Raw genomic sequence first — 18587 nt, 5'->3', positions numbered from 1 at the left:
GATCTTGGTGTCTATGTCCATAGACCCCTGAAATGTGCCACCCAGGTTGATAGGGTTGTTAACAAGTCATAGGGTGTGTTAGCTTTTATTGGAAGAGGAATTGAGTTTCGGAGCCATTAGGGCATGTTGCAGCTGTACAAAACTCTGGTGCTGCCACACTTGGAGTATTGCGTACAGTTCTGGTCACCACATTATAGGAAGTACGTGGAAGCTTTGTAAAGGGTTCAGAGATGATTTACTAGGATGTTACCTGGTATAGAGGGAAGATCTTATGAGGAAAGGCTGAGGGACATGAGGCTGTTTTTGTTAGAGAGAAGGTTAAGAGGTGACTTAATTGAGACATATAATCAGAGGGTAAAATAGGGTGGACAGTGAGAGCCTTTTTCCTTGGATGGTGATGACTAGCACGAGGGGACATAGCTTTAAGTTGAGGGGTGATAGATATACGACAGATGTCAGACATAGTTTCTTTGCTCAGAGAGTAGTAGGGGCATGGAACGCCCTGCCTGTAACAGTAGTAGACTCGCCAACTTTAAGGGCATTTAAATGGTCATTGGATAAACATCTGGATGAAAATGGAATAGTGTAGGATAGATAGGCTTTAGATTGGTTCCACAGGTCAGCGCAACATTGAGGTCTGAAAAGCCTGTACTGCACTGCAATGTTCCATGTTTTAATACTCAGCTGCCTTTCTTACCATACTGATCAAAAAAGCTAGGTATCAAGATAATTTGACATGGAAATCAAAGTGGGTACTTGGCATCAGCTCACCCCTTGCTCTGAAAGACCTCCATGTTGCTTTGGTTCAAATTGGACCTTAGAGCATGATCTGCATGTAAGAATATTAGTACCTGGCATTTGCCAATGCCTCATGACCATAATGGCACCTGTCTGATAAGCTGTAGAGTGGTCTGGAAGCACAGACTTGCATTGCAGGGCACACCAGCAACTGGCATTGATTGAGAGGCTACACAGGAGCATTTTGAGCACAGGAATACATTGCACACAGGGACAGGCACTCAGCTCATGCGTTGGACCAGGTTGCATCTCAGGCTGACTCAATTACTCTGAGTGCTCACTCACTAGTACCTACTTTTATACTTGCAACATCTATGCCGTGGCAATAAACAACCAAGTAGCTTGCCTTTCTGGTCAGCAGCCCTCAGTCAAGGGGGCATGCAGCTTGCAGTACAGCAGAGTATTATATTACACTTGTACCTGCACTATGTGCCAACAGCTTATGAGGCAAACATATTTATGTGCAGTAAGCAAATAGACACAGTGTTAGGAGAATTGTCCTCATCCTAATGTCTCCGTGTCCCAATATTTCTGAGTTAGATAGTTGAATTGTATCCTTCTACATCACTCTTATTGTCTCTGTCACCTCCCACTACACTTATTAGGTGGTATGCTTGTTCCTCCTTATCCTCTTCACTACGATGATATGTTTCCAGCATATGACCTAACTCGTGTTTTTTTTTCCTATGGTCACGTGTATTTATCAGATAAATCACTTTACTAACACTCCTAACTACCTTGTATTGTCCATCTGAATTTCACTTTCAGAGATTCAAATGGCAAATGCAGTAATATAAATACTTCATCTTTCACTTGAAACATTCTAATTGCTGGTTATTGTTCTGCCATTCTTCCATTTTGACATTCAAACTTTCAAATGTTCATGTGCTATCTTACACTCTCCTGTATTTCTTTCTAGACATGGACATGTAATTCAACATAGAGTCATAGAGGTGTACCGCATGGAAACAGACCCTTCGGTCCAACCCGTCCATGCCGACCAGATATCCCAACCCAATCTAGTCCCATCTGCCAGCACCCGGCCCATATCCCTCCAAACCCTTCCTATTCATATACCCATCCAAATGCCTCTTAAATGTTGCAATTGTACCAGCCTCCACCACATTCTCCGGCAGCTCATTCCATACACGTACCACCCTTTGTGTGAAAAAACTGCCCTGTAGGTCTCTTTTATATCTTTTCCCTCTCAACCTAAGCCTATGCCTTCTAGTTTTGGACTCCCCGATCCCAGGGAAAAGACTTTGCCTATTTACCCTATCCATGCCCTCATAATTTTGGAAACCTCTATAAGGTCACCCTTCAGCCTCCGAGGCTCCAGGGAAGACAGCCCCAGCCTGTTCAGCCTCTCCCTATAGCTCAAATCCTCCAATCCTGGCAACATCCTTGTAAATCTTTTCTGAACCCTTTCAAGTTTCACAACATCTTTCCGACCTGAAGGAGACCAGAATTGCATGCAATATTCCAACAGTGACCTAACCAATGTCCTGTATAGCCACAACATGACCTCCCAACTCCTGTACTCAATACTCTGACCAATAAAGGAAAGCATGCCAAACGCCTTCTTTACTATCCTATCTACCTGCGACTCCACTTTCAAGGAGCTATGAACCTGCACTCCAAGGTCTCTTTGTTCAGCAACACTCCCTAGGACCTTACCATTACGTGTATATGTCCTGCTAAGATTTGCTTTGCCAAAATACAGCACCTTGCACTTCTCTGAATTAAAATCCATCTGCCACTTCTCAGTCCATTGGCCCATCTGATCAAGATCCCATTGTAATCTGAGGTAATCTTCTTCACTGTCCACTACACCTCCAATTTTGGTGTCATCTGCAAACTTACTAACTGTACCTCTTATGCTCGCACCCAAATCATTTATGTAAATGACAAAAAAGTAGAGGTCCCAGCACTGATCCTTGTGGCGCTCCACTGGTCACAGGCCTCCAGTCTGAAAAACAGCCCTCTACCATCACCCTCTGTCTTCTACCTTTGAGCCAGTTGTGTATCCAAATGGCTAGTTCTCCCTGTATTCCGTGAGATCTAACCTTGCTAACCAGTCTCCCATGGGGAACCTTGTCGAACACCTTACTGAAGTCCATATTGATCACATCACCACTCTGACCTCATCAATCCTTTTTGTTACTTCCTCAAAAAACTCAAATAAGTTTGTGAGACATGATTTCCCATGCACAAAACCATGTTGACTACCCCTAATCAGTCCTTGCTTTTCCAAATACATGTACATCCTGTCCCTCAGGATTCCCTCAAACAACTTGCCCACCACCAAGGTCAGGCTCACTGATCTATAGTTCCCTGGCTTGTCTTTACCACCCTTCTTAAACAGTGAGACGTTAGCTTTCCTTAATCAATTTTAATGGACCACTAATTTCATGACCATAATCTAATTCAAATGGACTAAACCAAGCAGATTCATTAAGAATCTGAGAGCAAATAGTTAAAAATCTAATCCTCTGTTCCAATTCTTTGTGTATTCATGAGAGAATGCTGTAATCGTTGTTTTAGGTCTCTGATAGTAGGCTTCCATAGCTCCCTTTGTTGCTGATTGATTTCAGTTGACTTCAACTGTTTTATACTTAGACAGCCAAGCATCTCCTCGAAAACTTTAGTCATAAATTTAAAACCTTGATTAGTTGGTATCTTGATACGCCATAGCAACTAAAATGCTGCATAAACTTTTCCACTATTACCTGAACTGTAATTATTCACAAAGGAACAGCTTATAGGAACCAGGTAGTTATATCCACAATCACAAGGACATACAGATGTCAGTAGTTATAACACACAATCTAGTTATACATGACCAAATAGCTCATCAAAAACTGGTATCGGTATCAAAGACGCTGATTTGATTACATATTAAGGGTCTCCTACTGCCTGACTTGCATGGTATGTATTAAAGAATTACAGTATGCCTTTATAAAGTCACGGCCATATAAAATACCTGTTATCGATTCCTGCATTTTTCTATTCCTATATGGCTTACCATACAAACTTCATGTGTTACTCACATTATCGCCTTACGATATCTGGGTAGTACTACTATTTGTTGAACAACCATGCATTCTTATTTGTTGGTTTGTGAGGAAGACTCCACTTCCTCTTCAAAACTTCATTTTTAATATAATCGCAAACTAGAGCTCCTTCGGCCTCATCTTCAATGTTGGCCAGCTGCTGACTTTCTTAACTTTATATCTGCTTCCTGACTTCAATTAACAAGACATGCTAAATATTCCCTTTTGAACTATTCTTATTCCTAAATAAAATTTCAGCAGCCCTAACACCATTTGCGATATCACTGCAACCTTTAGTGATGAACTTGATTTAGCCATTGCACTCGTCACTACACAAAGTGAAATCACCCAGAACCTGTTTGTAATACTATTCCATCTCTGTAACCACAACTACAACTTTTGTGATTATAGGCAAGCTATGACTTTCACTGCTACAAAATCATTCCCCAGGAATACATCAAGTTTGTCCATAGCTAGTTTCTTAACTAATGCAATGACTGCTAATTCAGACAAACCACACTTCAGTTGAAATTTGTACAATGGAACTGGGATACACTCTCCTGCTGACTCATTTACTAACATGCTGGCTTTTACTCAACTCTCTGAAGGGAGAATTAAATCCCTTTCCAGCAAGAGAGTTTGAGTAACCTCTATCTCTTTGTACAGCTATGGGCTTGCATGCTTCCTTTTAAGAAAAAGGGGTTCTGCATTCTGCATTCACAGCAATGTTTACCTTTGGTCTCTTAGTTGTAGTTAAAGTTACAATCTGCTCTAAGACATTTTCCTTTTGAATTTCTTTTTCAGACTCATTATTATGAACTCCAATAGGTTTCTCTCAACTTCCAGCATTCTGAACAAATGTGTTCCACCCTGTTGCAATGGATACATCTGGGCTGGTGATTTTCACCTCTACCTTCACTACCTACCCTTCAAAGCTGTGAAGGAAACTTTGGGACATCTTCAGCAATCCATTTATTACCCTGGCTACTTGTGTTCCTCTCATTCTCCCATTTCCTATCTCTCCTTAATGTATGAGAGTGACAGAAAAAATATTTAGCAAATGGTTTAACTCATAATCACCAGCCATTATTTTGCCTGTCTTTCAATTGCAAGTGTTCAGTCCTCAGCTTGGGTTAGTATTGGTGCAGGTCGGCTGAAGGTTCTGTGGGAGTATGAAGGCAGTGCAGAGATCAGGCTGGATTAGTGGTCTGGGGTGTTATGGGCTGAGTGAAAGCAAGTGGGGAAGAAAATGTTGCAGGCAGTTCCGAGAGTGCAGAGCTTGAGCTTTTGTGGCAGATGGGTACAGTAGTAGAGATAGACTGAGTGTGAGGTAGCAGAGAGATTAATGTGGCACTTCCACTCGTGGAGCAGAGAAGGTCATTGACCTTCTTACAGTACTGCTGGCCATCTTAGAATCATAGAATCACAGAAATGATACAACATAGAAAGGAGCCATTTAACCCATCTTTGTTCATGCTGACCCTTTTGCACTGTAGAGATGGCATTGCCCTGGGTGGTTTGGGCTGTTAAGGTCTGGTGGTGTGACCTCCTCTGCCAGTCGTGTAGGAACAGAACTTTGCACCACCACCTTGACCAAGACTTCCAGATCCCTATCAGAGAATTGTGGTGAAATCTTCCCCTTCTCAGACATTTTAACAATAAGTCCTTGAATGCCAGAGCTTGTCCAGATTCACAGTGACCTTTTAAAAATAGCCTGGCCTCAAAAACTGCCAGTCTTTCAGCAGATATTGTTGAGTGGCAAGTTGTTCCAGGGATTGTACTTAGAATCATAGAATTATAGAGATGTACAGCACGGAAACAAACCCTTCAGTTCAACTTGTCTATAATGACCAGATATCCTAAATTAATCTAGTCCTATTTGCCAGCATTTGACCCATTTCTCTCTAAACCCTTCCTATTTATATATCCGTCCAAATGCCTTTTAAATGTTGTAATTGTACCAGCCTCCATTACTTCCTCTGGCAGCTCATTCCATACATGTACTACACTCTGCATGAAAAGGTTATTCCTTACGTCCCTTTTAAATATTTCCCCTCTCACTTTAAAACTATGCCTTCTAGTTTTGGACTCTGCCACCCTGAGGAAAAGACCTTGTCTATTCACTCTACCAATGCCTCTCATGATTGTATAAACTTCTATAACGTCACCCATCAGCCTCCGATGTTCCATGGAAAACAACCACAGCCTATCCAGCCTCTTCCCTTAGCTCAAACATTCAAACCCTGGCAACATCCTTGTAAATCTTTTCTAAACCGTTTCAAGTTTCACAACATCTTTCATATAGTGAGATGGTTCTAGAATCAGACAAGAGGGATCCTGCAGGGGTGGGGTAAGTAGTTAATGAGCTGAGTTTGTTTTCATATGGTGAGAAATTTCAGTCAGCATTATGGTAAAAACCTTCCAAAAGGCAGAACACAACTCACATTTAGTCAAAAAATGAATAATGTTCAGCCCATGAACTCCATTCTATCTCTAGATACCTGAAGTGAGATTTTGAACTTCATGTACTGACTTACTGCACCTGAAGTTGCTACACTTATTCCAGGCTCAAGAACATTCCACTTCCTGTGATTAAAATAGTCCTGCAGGCATCTTTGATTAAGGTTTGTGTTAAGATTTGTAGCTCAGATGCCGGTTGTCATGGTATGTTCGCTGAGTGGGAAGTTGATTTGCAAACATTTCATCCTCTGTCTACATCTTTGATGTAATCCCCTCCTTGGGTGGGCCTTGGGCCTTGTGCCTGCAAAACAGATGCACACTTGAGCACAGGTTTAGAGATTGGTGTGAGAGAAATGAATTTGAATTCATGGGACATTAACACCAGTACTGGAGAAGAAGGCATCTGTTCTCATGAACCATGCAGGGACAGAATCCTAGCTAATCATATAACTAGGGCTGTAGGCAGAGTTTTACACTAATTGTTGGGGGGGGGGGGGTGTTCAGTTACAAAAGTTTCAGGGGAAATTAGAAAACCTGAATTAAAGGAGGAGGTAAGAATGCAGAACTCAGGAGAGATTATTAAATTCTCCAGCACAGACACAAATCGGACAGAGTGTTTGGAAAGGGTTAGCAATTGAACTTCAAGCACACTGGATAAACAAATGACATTGAGAAGAGGGCCAGTTAATACAGGACTGAAGGTGTTATATCTGAATGCACGCAGTTCAAGGAATAAGGTAAATGAGCTTACAGTGCAAATTGAAATTGGCAGGTATGATGTGATGGGCATCGTGGAGACGTGACTGCAGGGGGATCAGAATTTGGAGCTGAATATTTAAGGATATACATCCTATCGAAAAGATAGGCAGGTAGACAGAGGGGATGGGTTGCCTTATTAGCAAGAAATGAAATTAAATCGATAGTAAGAAACAAAGTAGGACCAGAATCTGTGTGGGTAGAATTGAGGAACAGCAAAGATAAACAAACCATAGTTGGGGTTATGTACTGGCCTCCAAACAGTAGTCAGGAGCTGGAAACAGACGATACCAAGAGATAGAAAGATGTGTAGGAAAGGCAAAGTTACAGTGATCACGGGGGATTTTGATATGCAGGTGGACTGGGAAAATCAGGTTGGTAGTAGATTGGAAGAAAAGGAATTTGTGGAGTGTCTATGAAATGGCTTTTTACAGCAGCTGATGGAGTCCACTAGGGAACAGGCAATACTGGATTTAGTGTTGTGCAATGAGGCAGACTTGATAAGGGAGCTTAAGGTGAAGGAACCCTTAGAAGACAGTAATCATAATATAATGTAATTTACTTTGCAATTTGAGTGGGAGAAGATAGAATCAGCTGAATAAAGGCAACTATAGAGGCATGAGGGTGGAGGTGGATAGAATTGACTGGAAGAGGAGCTTAGCAGGAAAGACAGTGGAACAGCGATGGGAGGAGTTTCTGGGACTAATTCAGGAGACACAACAGATATTCATCCTGAGGAAAAGGAAGCATGGTACATGGAGGATGAGGCAACCATGGCTGACTATGGAAGTCAGGGATGGCATAAAAGCAAAAGAGAAAGCATATAATATGGTGAAGGGCAGTGGGAAACCAGAGGATTGGGAAGCTTACAAAGACCAACAGAGGGCAACAAAGAAAACAAGGAGGGAGAAGATTAAATACATGGGTAAGCTAGCCAGTAATATAAAGAAAGACTGTCAGAGTTTCTTTAGGTATATAAAAGGCAAAAGATAGGCAAAAATGGACATTGGGCTACTGGAAAATGGCACTGGAGAGATAGTAGTGGGGAACAAAGAAATGGCTGAGGAACTGAATAATTATTTCACGGTGGAAAGCACGAATAATATCCCAAAAAAACTCAAGAGATTAAGGGGCAGAGCTGAGTTTGGTGGCCAAGGAGGAGGTGCTAGAAAAACTGAATGGCTCAAGTTGGATAATTCACCTGGACCAGATGGACTACACCCCAGAGTTCTAAGAGAGATAGCTGAAGAGATAGTGGAGGTGTTAGTGGTAATCTTTCAAGAACTGCTAGAGTCAGGGAGAGTCCCAGAGGATTAGAAAATTACCAACGTGACACCCCTTGTTTAAAAATGGAGTATAGCCAAAGATAGAGAATTACAAACCGATTAGCCTAACCTCGGTTGTGGGTAAGATACTGGAATCCATTGTGAAGAATGAGATTTCTGAATACTTGGACTTTTATGGTAAAATAGGGCAAAATCAGTATGGTTTCATCAAGGTGTGGACATGCCTGATAAATCTGCTAGAATTCTTTGAGGAAGTAATGAGCAGGTTAGACCAATGAGAGCCAATGGATGTTATCTACCTGGATTTCTAGAAGGCCTTTGACAAAGTGCCGCACAAGAGGCTACTAAGTAAGTTAAGGGTCCATGCCTAGAGGCAAGGTGCTAGCATGAACCTAGCTGTCTGGCAGAAAGCAGAGAGTAGGGATAAAAGGCTCTTTCTTCAGGATGGCATCCCGTGACAAATGGTGTTCTGCAAAGCTCAGTGTTGGAACCACAACTTTTCACTTTATACATTAACAATCTCGATGAAGGAACTGAGGGTATTCTGGTTAAGTTTGCAGACAATACAACAATAGGTAGAAGGACAGGTAGCACTGAGGAGGTGGGGAGGCGGTAGAAGGACTTGGACAGGTTAGGAGAGTGGGCAAAGAAGTGGCAGATGGGAACGTGTGAGGTCATGCACTTTGTTAGGAAGAATAGAGGCACACACTATTTTCTAAGTGGGGAGAAAATTCAGAAGTCTGAAGTGCAAAGTGACTTGTGAGTTCTAGTCGAGGATTCTTTCAAGGTAAACTTGCAGGTTGAGTCAGTAGTTAGGAAGGCAAATGCAATTATGGCATTTATTTTGATAGGACTTGAATATAAAAGCAGGGATACACTTCTGTGGCTCTATAAGGCTCTGGTCAGACCACATTTGGAGTATTGTGCATAACTTTGGACCCCATATCTCAGAACGTGTGTACTGGCCCTGGAGCGTGTTCAGAGGAGGTTCACATTAATGGTCCCAAGAATAAAAAGCTTAACATATGAGGAATGTTTGAAGACTCTGGGTCCATACTCGATGGAGTTTAAAAGAATAAGAGGTGGATCTAATTGAAACTTACAGAATACTGAATGGCCTGGACAAAGTGGATGTTGGGAAAATGTTTCCAATGGTAGAAAAGACTAGAACCCAAGGGCACAGCCTTAGAGAAAAGGGAAGACCTATTTGAACTTAGATAAAGAGAATCTTCTTCAGCCAGAGAGTGGTGAATCTATGGAATTCATTGCCACAGAACGCTGTGGAGGCCAGGTCATTGAGTGTATATAAAACTGAAAGGGGATCAAAGGTTATGGGGAGAAAGGGGGAGAACAGGGTCGAGAAACTTACCAGTCATAATTAAATGGTGGACTAGACCCGATGGGCTAAATGGCCTAATTTCTGCTCCTATGTTTTATTGTCCTATAGGTCCAAGACACTTTGATTTACAGTGGTTCTCAACCTTTGACATTAAGATACTTCTGTCTGCTCCTGGGGAAGGATGGATGGAGGTTGTGAATTCGATCCTAAAAATATAGAACACTCACCTGCCTTTCCTAAGCCTGTACCAAAAACCCTGTGGACCATCCAATTAGCTAGTGTCAGGGGCCAAGGTACTACAACATATTCCACAAACTGCCTCTGTACTGGTGCAGCCTTATGTTATTGCTATACTAAACTTTTAGTACTTCATGCCAAATATGTGAGAAAGTTGTGTACTAAGGTTGGAGCCAGCTATAGTGTACAGTGCTGGTCCTTATCAAGCCACATTTCTTTAAGCATTTGATAACACACCCCTTACCCATACCATAATTTACAGTAGGTTGATGTGCACATCCAAATTACTGAATCTCCATAACAAGAATATAATTCTGTGAAATTATCCCCATAATTACAAACTTGTTCACAAAAATGATCAGTCTCATTTCTAACTTCACTAATGAATTGATATGAGGAATTATACTTACAATTTATTTGGTGTTACAGATTGCAGAGATGGAAGCAGAAAATTACATCTAAATTTAAACTTCAAAGGTACCTAATGCATCAATTAATTACTCTTAACACTTGTATGTTAAAAATCTAACTCAAATGAAAAATTTTCTTCACTAGCATGAGAACCTTTCAAAATTAAATCAAACTGTCTATGTCGCCAAAACTTCAGTTTAAAATGTAATGCTTACTCTAACAAACACATAATTAGCAAGTAGTCAAAAAATGTTGTGAATTAAAGTATTCTTCAAAAGTTATTTATAATAAACTGGAAATGATCAAGCAATACACTGTAAAATTATTGATGCTGCACTATAGCAGCAGAACAGCACTCTGGGACAGATAGACACTTACAAAATTTTCAGTTTATGAAGGTCTTGAAATATTCTTGGCTTCAGAACTATGATTCTATTATGACTGATGTACCTAGAAAACAAAAGATAATGTGCACTGAAATAACCTTGCAAACAAGACCATTACATTATATTTATAGTAGATCTATAAATATTTTAAAAATAGAGATAATATAAAGAAAATGAGAAAGATAACAAACCATCCTGATTACACTGTTTATTTTCATTGTAGAATTGGATAATTTTTGGAATGATGTCATTAATTGACCAAATAATAAAATACTTCCATTACATTTACTGAGGATGCAAAGCAACTACTATAAAAGTACAGTTTGTCCCAATAAATATAAATAGAATAACACATTGGCTAATATTTTTAAAGGTAAACAACAAAATAGCTGGACGAAAATTTTCTACAATATATTTTAGGAATAAAAAGGCCTGGTTTTGGGACAACAGTAAACTTACTGCCACATAACCGTGAGTGATAACATAGGATGCTCAAGTTCAGTTTTGCTGTGAACGTCTAATTAAATATTTTTGAAATATAGGTCTTCTTAGGAATCACCCTTTGCCATGACCCTAACAATCATTAAGTACTATTAAATCTATTTCAAATCAGTGTTCCGACCATTCCAAATATATTAAGACTCTTTTTATTTAAATGGCTGATTTCTTCTTCTCAGGGCTCTGACCAATTTATATACTGCAATTTGGAAGAGATAGAAAAATCCAGTTTAAACTTCAATTTCTCTCTAAACTCTGCTTAAAGGTGACATTTTCACTTTTGTTCAGTATTGGCAGGTTTCAGAAGTAAATTATTTTTTAGACAAGACAATGCTTGTGGTTTCATAGATTACTATTTTCTCACTTAAGTTGGAGAGTGAAGTTTTTCCAGAAGGGAGACTGCAATGTAAGTCATTTGTAAGCTTTGTGCTAACTACTTATCACCATTCAGCACGCAGTCCACATGAAACAGGCTGCTGAGTGGCTGCATATTTGGAAGGGGTGGGGCAGATGCATGCACGTCTAGGATAATTTTAACTTTGCTTGCCCTTCTTAAAGGGTAGATGCACATTGGCTGCAGCAGGCGGTGGAATAGAAAATGAAGGAAGCATGGCAATCGAGAAGCATGTCTGATACAGGGTTGCTGATTTCATGCTGAAGGTCTAAGACCAAGAGGTGAAAAGGAGGATAGCCTTTCTGCAAAAAGCATATACTACAAAGGAAACAGGAGCAGGTAACCACACAGGCCAATTCAAAGAGCCCAGCAAATCTGACTGTAATGTTGGCAAAACATTAGTGTCCTCACACAAGTGATCAAGGTCAGTGACTGCAGCTTCAAATGTCATATTCTGCCCACTGCATCAACAACCTTATCCACTGTTCAAAGCACCAATTCCCATCCTTTGCTCATATGTGGACTGTAGCAATCAGTATACATGCCTAACATCCATGTCCTCTGCTTCATTCTCATACATTGTTGCAACCTCACATCCACAGCTCATAATTTCCACACACTTCGAGTTATTCAGTATGGCAGACATCACATAAGCACATTGCAACACAATCATTGACATTCTTACTTGTTGGGTTAAATGATACATAACTAGAAGTAGCAGCAGAGAATAGGTAGGGGACAGACATCTGGGCCCTGAATCCCCTGGGCCCTGTGGAGGAGATGGCCCTGTGAATCATTGGGTGAATCATTGGCCCTGTGAAGTCAATGTGAAATGGCCTGAGAACATTCAGAATTATCTTCATGGCATATGAAACTTCTCAAGTCCAACTTCATCCCCAATCTGCAACTTAGAATGAAGTACAAATCATACATGTTGTGACCGTGGGAGCTTCTTTTACCCAGCCAACATCTCCTCTCTCACCTCAAACCATTTCTTGTGCATTTATGTTTTCACATACCCAGTAACTGCTGTGGAGATGGGTAATGTATCTTCACCATTGAAGGGGTCAGCTTTTTAAAAATTCATTCATGGGACGTAGGTACCATTGGTGAGGCCAGCATTTACCGTTAATTCCTAATTGCCCAGAGGGCAGTTAGGAGTCAACCACATCACATCATTCCATTGTGGGTCTGGAGTTTGAAGTCACACGTAGACCAGACCAGATTTTCCAACAATTGACATTGATTTCATCATTGGACTTAATTCCATATTTTTATTGAGTTCAAATTCTACTATCTGCCATTTCAGGATTCAAAGCCAGGTTCCCCATAACAATATCTGGGTCTCTGAATTAGTAGTGCATTAAAATACCACTAACCCATTGTCTCCTCTTATGGAAGATAAGGAAGAGCAGATGCCTGAAGAAGAAGCATCATCATGTGTTGTGACATTTGCTGACACCAGCTTAGCTTCTAGCATTTTGACTATTGTAGAAGGAAATTTAGAGGCTGGATGAGCACATTGTGGGTTATGAACCATATGTTGATCATAGACAGGCCATGCCAAAATGTGTCCCACCTGTAATCTCACCCTGTGGAAAGGAGTTATACTTGTTGAAAACTCAGATAAGGGCTTCAATGAGGTGGGTGTACAGAAAATAGTTGATAGAAACATATGCTAGAATACTTAATGCAATGGTTGGCCTGCCACAAGCCTGTTGTTATTGTCAAGGAGCAAGGAGAATGCACAGATCCAATTTGATGCAGGGCTTTGTGCAGATCTTGGAACTGTTCCTTTCCAGCATGGAAAAGGAAATCACCTACATGATAGGAATTGTGGATTCCTTCCAGTTATGTGGTGTAGCAACAGGTGCCTGATATTTCAATTTCCATATTGGCACAGGCAGAGGCTGCAGTGGAAGGTCAGCCTGAGCTAAACTTGTTGCCATGGAAGATTTATTTAGTGTCATGCAGGGTCAGACTGCTGCCATCATGACTGTGAAAGCCAAATATCTACTCACAGCAACCAAGCAATCCATGCTATTTATGTTTAAACAGGAAAATATTGTCAGCCTTATCACTAAGCATTAACTCACTTACAGTCGTCTGAGTTTGTAAAGTCCAGAAAATGCAGTTTTTGAGATGGATCTGATCTGGTTATTCTGCAGATATCTACAAGGCAAAGGCATAACAACATTGTAGTTACATTATTAAAGATAATGGCTTAGATTTTACAATAAGAATTATGGTGACATTATTGGTAATTTTAGTCACTTCTGCTCGGAAAATGGCAACAAATTTTGGAGCTTCACATCTGCAGTTAAATTCAATGATGATGCTTTCATCACCACCTTTTAGGACAAAAAATTGACAACCCTTTGAGAGAAAGTATTTCCAGATCCCTTTTTTTTTGGTTCCACTTCTAGGGAAAAAACATTATTGTGTCTGTTATCTGTTTTGTAGGTTTCACTAAGATCACCTCTGATTCTTCCAAACTCCAGAAAACTTAGGCCCAATTTACTCAGTTGTAGGACAAGTACATCATTTCAAGGATTAGTCTACCCAACATTTGTTGTAGTGACTGCAATGGGGATAAATTCTTCATTAAATATTGAGACCAAATTACAAATAATATTCTAAGTGAGGTCTCATTAAAGCAGTATTCAATTGCAGTAAAATTTCTTTATGCTTTACATCATGAGCAAAGTGAAGAAGGGGTCATTGACAATACTATCAAATGACAATTGCTCACTTTGGGTTCTGTCAGGCCACTCAGCTCCTGACCTCATACAGCTTTGGTCCAAACATGGATTAAGGAGTTGAATTCCAGACATTGATGAGAATGAATACCATTGATATCAAGGCACCATTTGATCAAGTACGGCATTAAAGAACGCGAGCAAAATTGGAATTAACAGAATCAGAGGAAAATCTGTCAACTGGGATATACCCAGCACAAATGGAGGTGGTTATATAAATACTGTATAATCATATATAACTTTATGAATACTGTGGATACCAGAGCAGGACAGAGGCTAGGACACTATAGAAGCTCAACACCACTCAGGGTGCTGGATGGCAACCTGCTTAATTGGCACATCCCCACCACTTTCAACATTCACTCTCTTCACCACTGACACACAGTGTTAACAGTGTGTACCGTTTACAAGATGTACTACAGAAATTTACCAAGGATTGCAAACCAACAACGTCTACTAACCAGGTCAAGAGTTGCAGATGCTTGGGAACATTGCCATTTGAAAGGTCCTCTTTGAGCCACACTCCATTTTTTTCTTGGAGTTATATTGCTGTTCCTTCACTGTCACTGGAATTCTGTTACTAACAGTACTGTGAATGTATCTATACCTCAAAGACTGGTTCAAGAAGGTGGCTCAGTACCACCTTCCCAAGGACAATTCGCTGTGGGCAATAGTTTCTGGCCAAGCCAGCATGCTTACATTGCCTGAGTGCATAAATAAAAACAAATTCCAATCCCTCACAATAAAGGTCAAATGTGTTATTTGCTCTCCTCACTGCTTTCTGTACCTGTATGCTAACTTCTTGTGGTCCTTATACAAATATCTCAGAGCATCAAGATTTACAACTTCTAAACCTTAAAAATGTCTTCTCTACTATTTTTACATCGAAATTGAATAATCTCATACTTCTCCAGGTTATACTCCAGCTGATGCCATATTGTCCACTGACTTACCCTGTCCAAGTTTCTTTGCTATTTCTTGAGTTCAAAGCTTGCATTGTATCATCAACCAGTTAGTTACATTGTTTCTTGCCTCTTTGTCCAAGTCAATAATATAGAGAATAGGTAGCTGAGACTCAGTGCTGATACTTGGAGCACTCCACACATTGCAATCTGCCAACTTGAATATGTCTGAGTTATCACTACTTTCTGCTTCCTATCTATTAACTAGTCCCTGCCCATGTTAAAATATTAACCCCAACTCTATCAGCCCTTATTTTGTGTAATATCCTCTTGAATATTTCCTCATTTAATCCTTTTGGAAATCCAGTGCATTACATCCACTGGTTTGCCTTTATCTACCTTTCAAAAAACTGTAATAAATTTGTCAAACAGGATTTTCCTGTTTTCTCTCTTCTTCTTCTTTTGAATATCAGTGTTACATTTACCAACTTGCAATGTGCTGAGACTGTCCACTATTTAGGACAGAGATGAGGAGAAACTTCTTCACCCAGAGAGTAGTGGATGTGTGGAATGCTCTGCCCCAGAGAGCAGTGGAGGCCCAGTCTCTGGATTCATTTAAGAAAGAGTTGGATAGAGCTCTAAAAGGATAGTGGAATCAAGGGTTATGGAGATAAGGCAGGAACAGGATACTGATTAAGGATGATCAGCCATGATCATATTGAATGGTAGTGCAGGCTCAAAGGGCAGAATGGCCTACTCCTGCACCTATTGTCTATTGTCTATTGTCCCTGAATCCAGGGAATTAGGGAAAATACACTATCTGTGAAGCTATCTCTTTTAGAATCATGGGATGTAGGCCTTCAGAAATTGGAGATTTGTCAGACTTAAATCCTTTGAATTTCTCCATTAATATTTTCTATCTGATATTATTTACCTTAATTTCCTTGCCCTTATTAGCCACTAAATAACTCTCTACATCTGGCATTAACTTGAATCTTTGACCAGAGAGACTGATACTAATTATTCATTCAATGTCTCTGCAATTTCTTCCTTCTGCATTACTTTTCCTACTGTTTCGGCTTCTAAGGACTCAACATTTACTTCAGCTGCTCTTTTACTTTTCATATAATTCTAAAAGTTCTTAGAATTACAATCTTATGATCTGTTTTCATATTATTGACTGGTTTAGTCTAATAGTTTACATTATTTGTTTTTATTAATCTTTTGGAGGCCTATAACACTCCCTGTCCTCCAACCTACTCTTACTCAATGTAAGCCTCTTATTTTAATTGCATATGATCCTCAAGTAGGAGATAATGAAGACTGCAGATGCCTGTGAGTCAGAGTCGATATGAAAGGTTTTGCCCTGTCTTGCTCCTCAGATGCTGCCTGACCTGCTGTGCCTTTTCCAGTACCACACTTTATCAACTAATTTCCTTGGTAAGCCATATATGAATCATTTTCATGGAGTTTATCAATGGAACATATTTGTGTTGAAAATATGATTTGTTTCTTTACATAGATAAATGCGAGATGCTCATTTTGGGAAAGCAAATCTTAGCAGGACTCATACACTTATAAGGTCCTAGGGAGTGTTGCTGAACAAAAAGACCTTGGAATGCAGGTTCATAGCTCCTTGAAAGTGGAGTTGCAGGTAGATAGGATAGTGAAGAAGGCGTTTGGTATGCTTTCCTTTATTGGTCGGAGTATTGAGTACAGAAGTCGAGAGGTCATGTTGCGGCTGTACAGGACATTGGTTAGGCCACAGTTGGAATATTGTATGCAATTCTGGTCTCCTTTCTATCGGCAAGATGTTGTGAAACTTGAAAGGGTTCAGAACAGATTGACAAGGATGTTGTCAAGGTTGGAATATTTGAGCTTTAGGGAAAGGTTGAATAGGCTGGGGCTGTTTTCCCTGGAGCAACAGAGGCTAGGAGGTGACCTTATTTAGGTTTACAAAATCATGAGGGGCAAGGATAGGATAAATAGACAAAGTCTTTTGCCTGGGGTGGTTGAGTCCAGAACTAGAGGGCATAGGTTTAGGGTGAGAGGGGAAAGATATAAAAGAGAAATAAGGGGCAACTTTTTCACATACATGTATGGAATGAGCTGTCAGAGGAAGTGGTGGAGGCTAGTACAAATGCAACATTTAAAAGGCATCTGAATGGATATATAAATAGGAAGGGTTTGGAGGGATATGGGCTGGGTGTTGGCAGGTGGGACTAGATTAGGTTGGGATATCTGGTTGGCATGGATAAATTGGACTGAAGGGCCTGTTTCCATGCTATACATCTCTCTGACTCTATGACTCTATTTCCCATTTTTTATTAGAATTAGATTGGCTAAGTAAATGGTAACATAGAAATAAGAGCAGGTCATTCAGCCCATTGAGTCTGCTCTGACATTCAACATCATCATGGCTGATTGAACATTTCAATGCCTTTTACCCATATTCAATACCATTAGTAATCAGAAATTTAAAAATCTCTACTTTAAACATACTCAAAGATTGAACTTTCACATTACTCTGTGGCAGAAAATTCCAATGTTTCATAATCCTCTGAACTAAGACATTTCTTTGCATCTGAATCCTAAATGACATCCACCTTATTTTTAAATTGTGTCTCCTGGTTCTAGCTTCTCACTCAGGAGAAATATCTTACCTGAATCAACCCTTTCCATCTCTTTAAGTATTTTGTAGGTTTCAATAAGATCATCTCTCATTCATTTAAACTTTAGAGAATACAGGCCCAGTTTTTTCAATCTCTCTTTATAGGACAGTCCAACCAACCTGGAAACAAGGTTTCCCCCCACAGATCCCACTGTCACTATCCCCGCCTCACAGAACCCTGAGGGGAACATCACCCCCACCACCACTCCCACTCCAGTTACAGGCTCCGACCCCACTCCCAGCTCCATACTTATACCAAGTCCTAGCTCCCAGCCTTGCTGGGTTTTCACCATCCCCACAGACCTCCCCCTCACTGAGGATGAACGGTCAGTCCTCAGCAAAGGCCTTAACTTCATCCCCCTCCCTCCACGCATCAACGAATTCAATACGCATCGTGATGTCGAACACTTTTTCCACCGCCTCCGCCTCCGAGCTTACGTTTTCAATCAAGACTCCCATCCACCTACCGAGGACCCTTCACCCGCCTCCAACACACTCCATCCACCTGGACACCCCGTGCTGGCCTATTACCCACCCTCGATTTCTTCATTTCCAACTGCCGCTAAGACATTAATCGCCTCCACCTGTTGCGGCACGGTGGCACAGTGGTTAGCACTGCTGCCTCACAGCACCAGAG

At 40.6% G+C, this 18587-nt stretch overlaps 1 protein-coding gene and 1 long non-coding RNA gene across 4 annotated transcripts in view; one reads left to right on the top strand and one right to left on the bottom strand.

The window, feature by feature from the left end:
• The window catches only part of LOC122550791 (relaxin receptor 1-like), a 159039-nt gene that overhangs the window by 65999 nt on the left and 74453 nt on the right, over positions 1–18587 (bottom strand). For all 3 annotated transcript variants that reach the window (XR_015757451.1, XM_043692054.2, XM_043692055.2), the window contains exons 6-7: positions 13719–13790; positions 10719–10790 (exon numbers count right to left, since the gene is read on the bottom strand). Coding sequence is in view for 2 of the 3 variants with exons in the window: in XM_043692054.2 (XP_043547989.1) it covers positions 10719–10790; positions 13719–13790 (144 nt within the window). In the remaining variant the exon portion in view is untranslated. The remainder of the gene's footprint in view (positions 1–10718; positions 10791–13718; positions 13791–18587) is intronic.
• Positions 1–18587, top strand: part of LOC148149811 (uncharacterized) — a 90062-nt gene that overhangs the window by 54993 nt on the left and 16482 nt on the right. The gene's annotated exons all lie outside the window — the stretch shown is intronic.

Source organism: Chiloscyllium plagiosum, unplaced genomic scaffold (genome assembly GCF_037043375.1).
Source record: "Chiloscyllium plagiosum isolate Xiang-an unplaced genomic scaffold, Cpla_swu_hap1 HiC_scaffold_6, whole genome shotgun sequence".
Lineage (NCBI taxonomy): Eukaryota > Metazoa > Chordata > Chondrichthyes > Orectolobiformes > Hemiscylliidae > Chiloscyllium > Chiloscyllium plagiosum.
The sequence above is the reverse complement of the archived record's forward strand: the minus strand, read 5'-3'. Positions and strand labels throughout refer to the sequence as shown.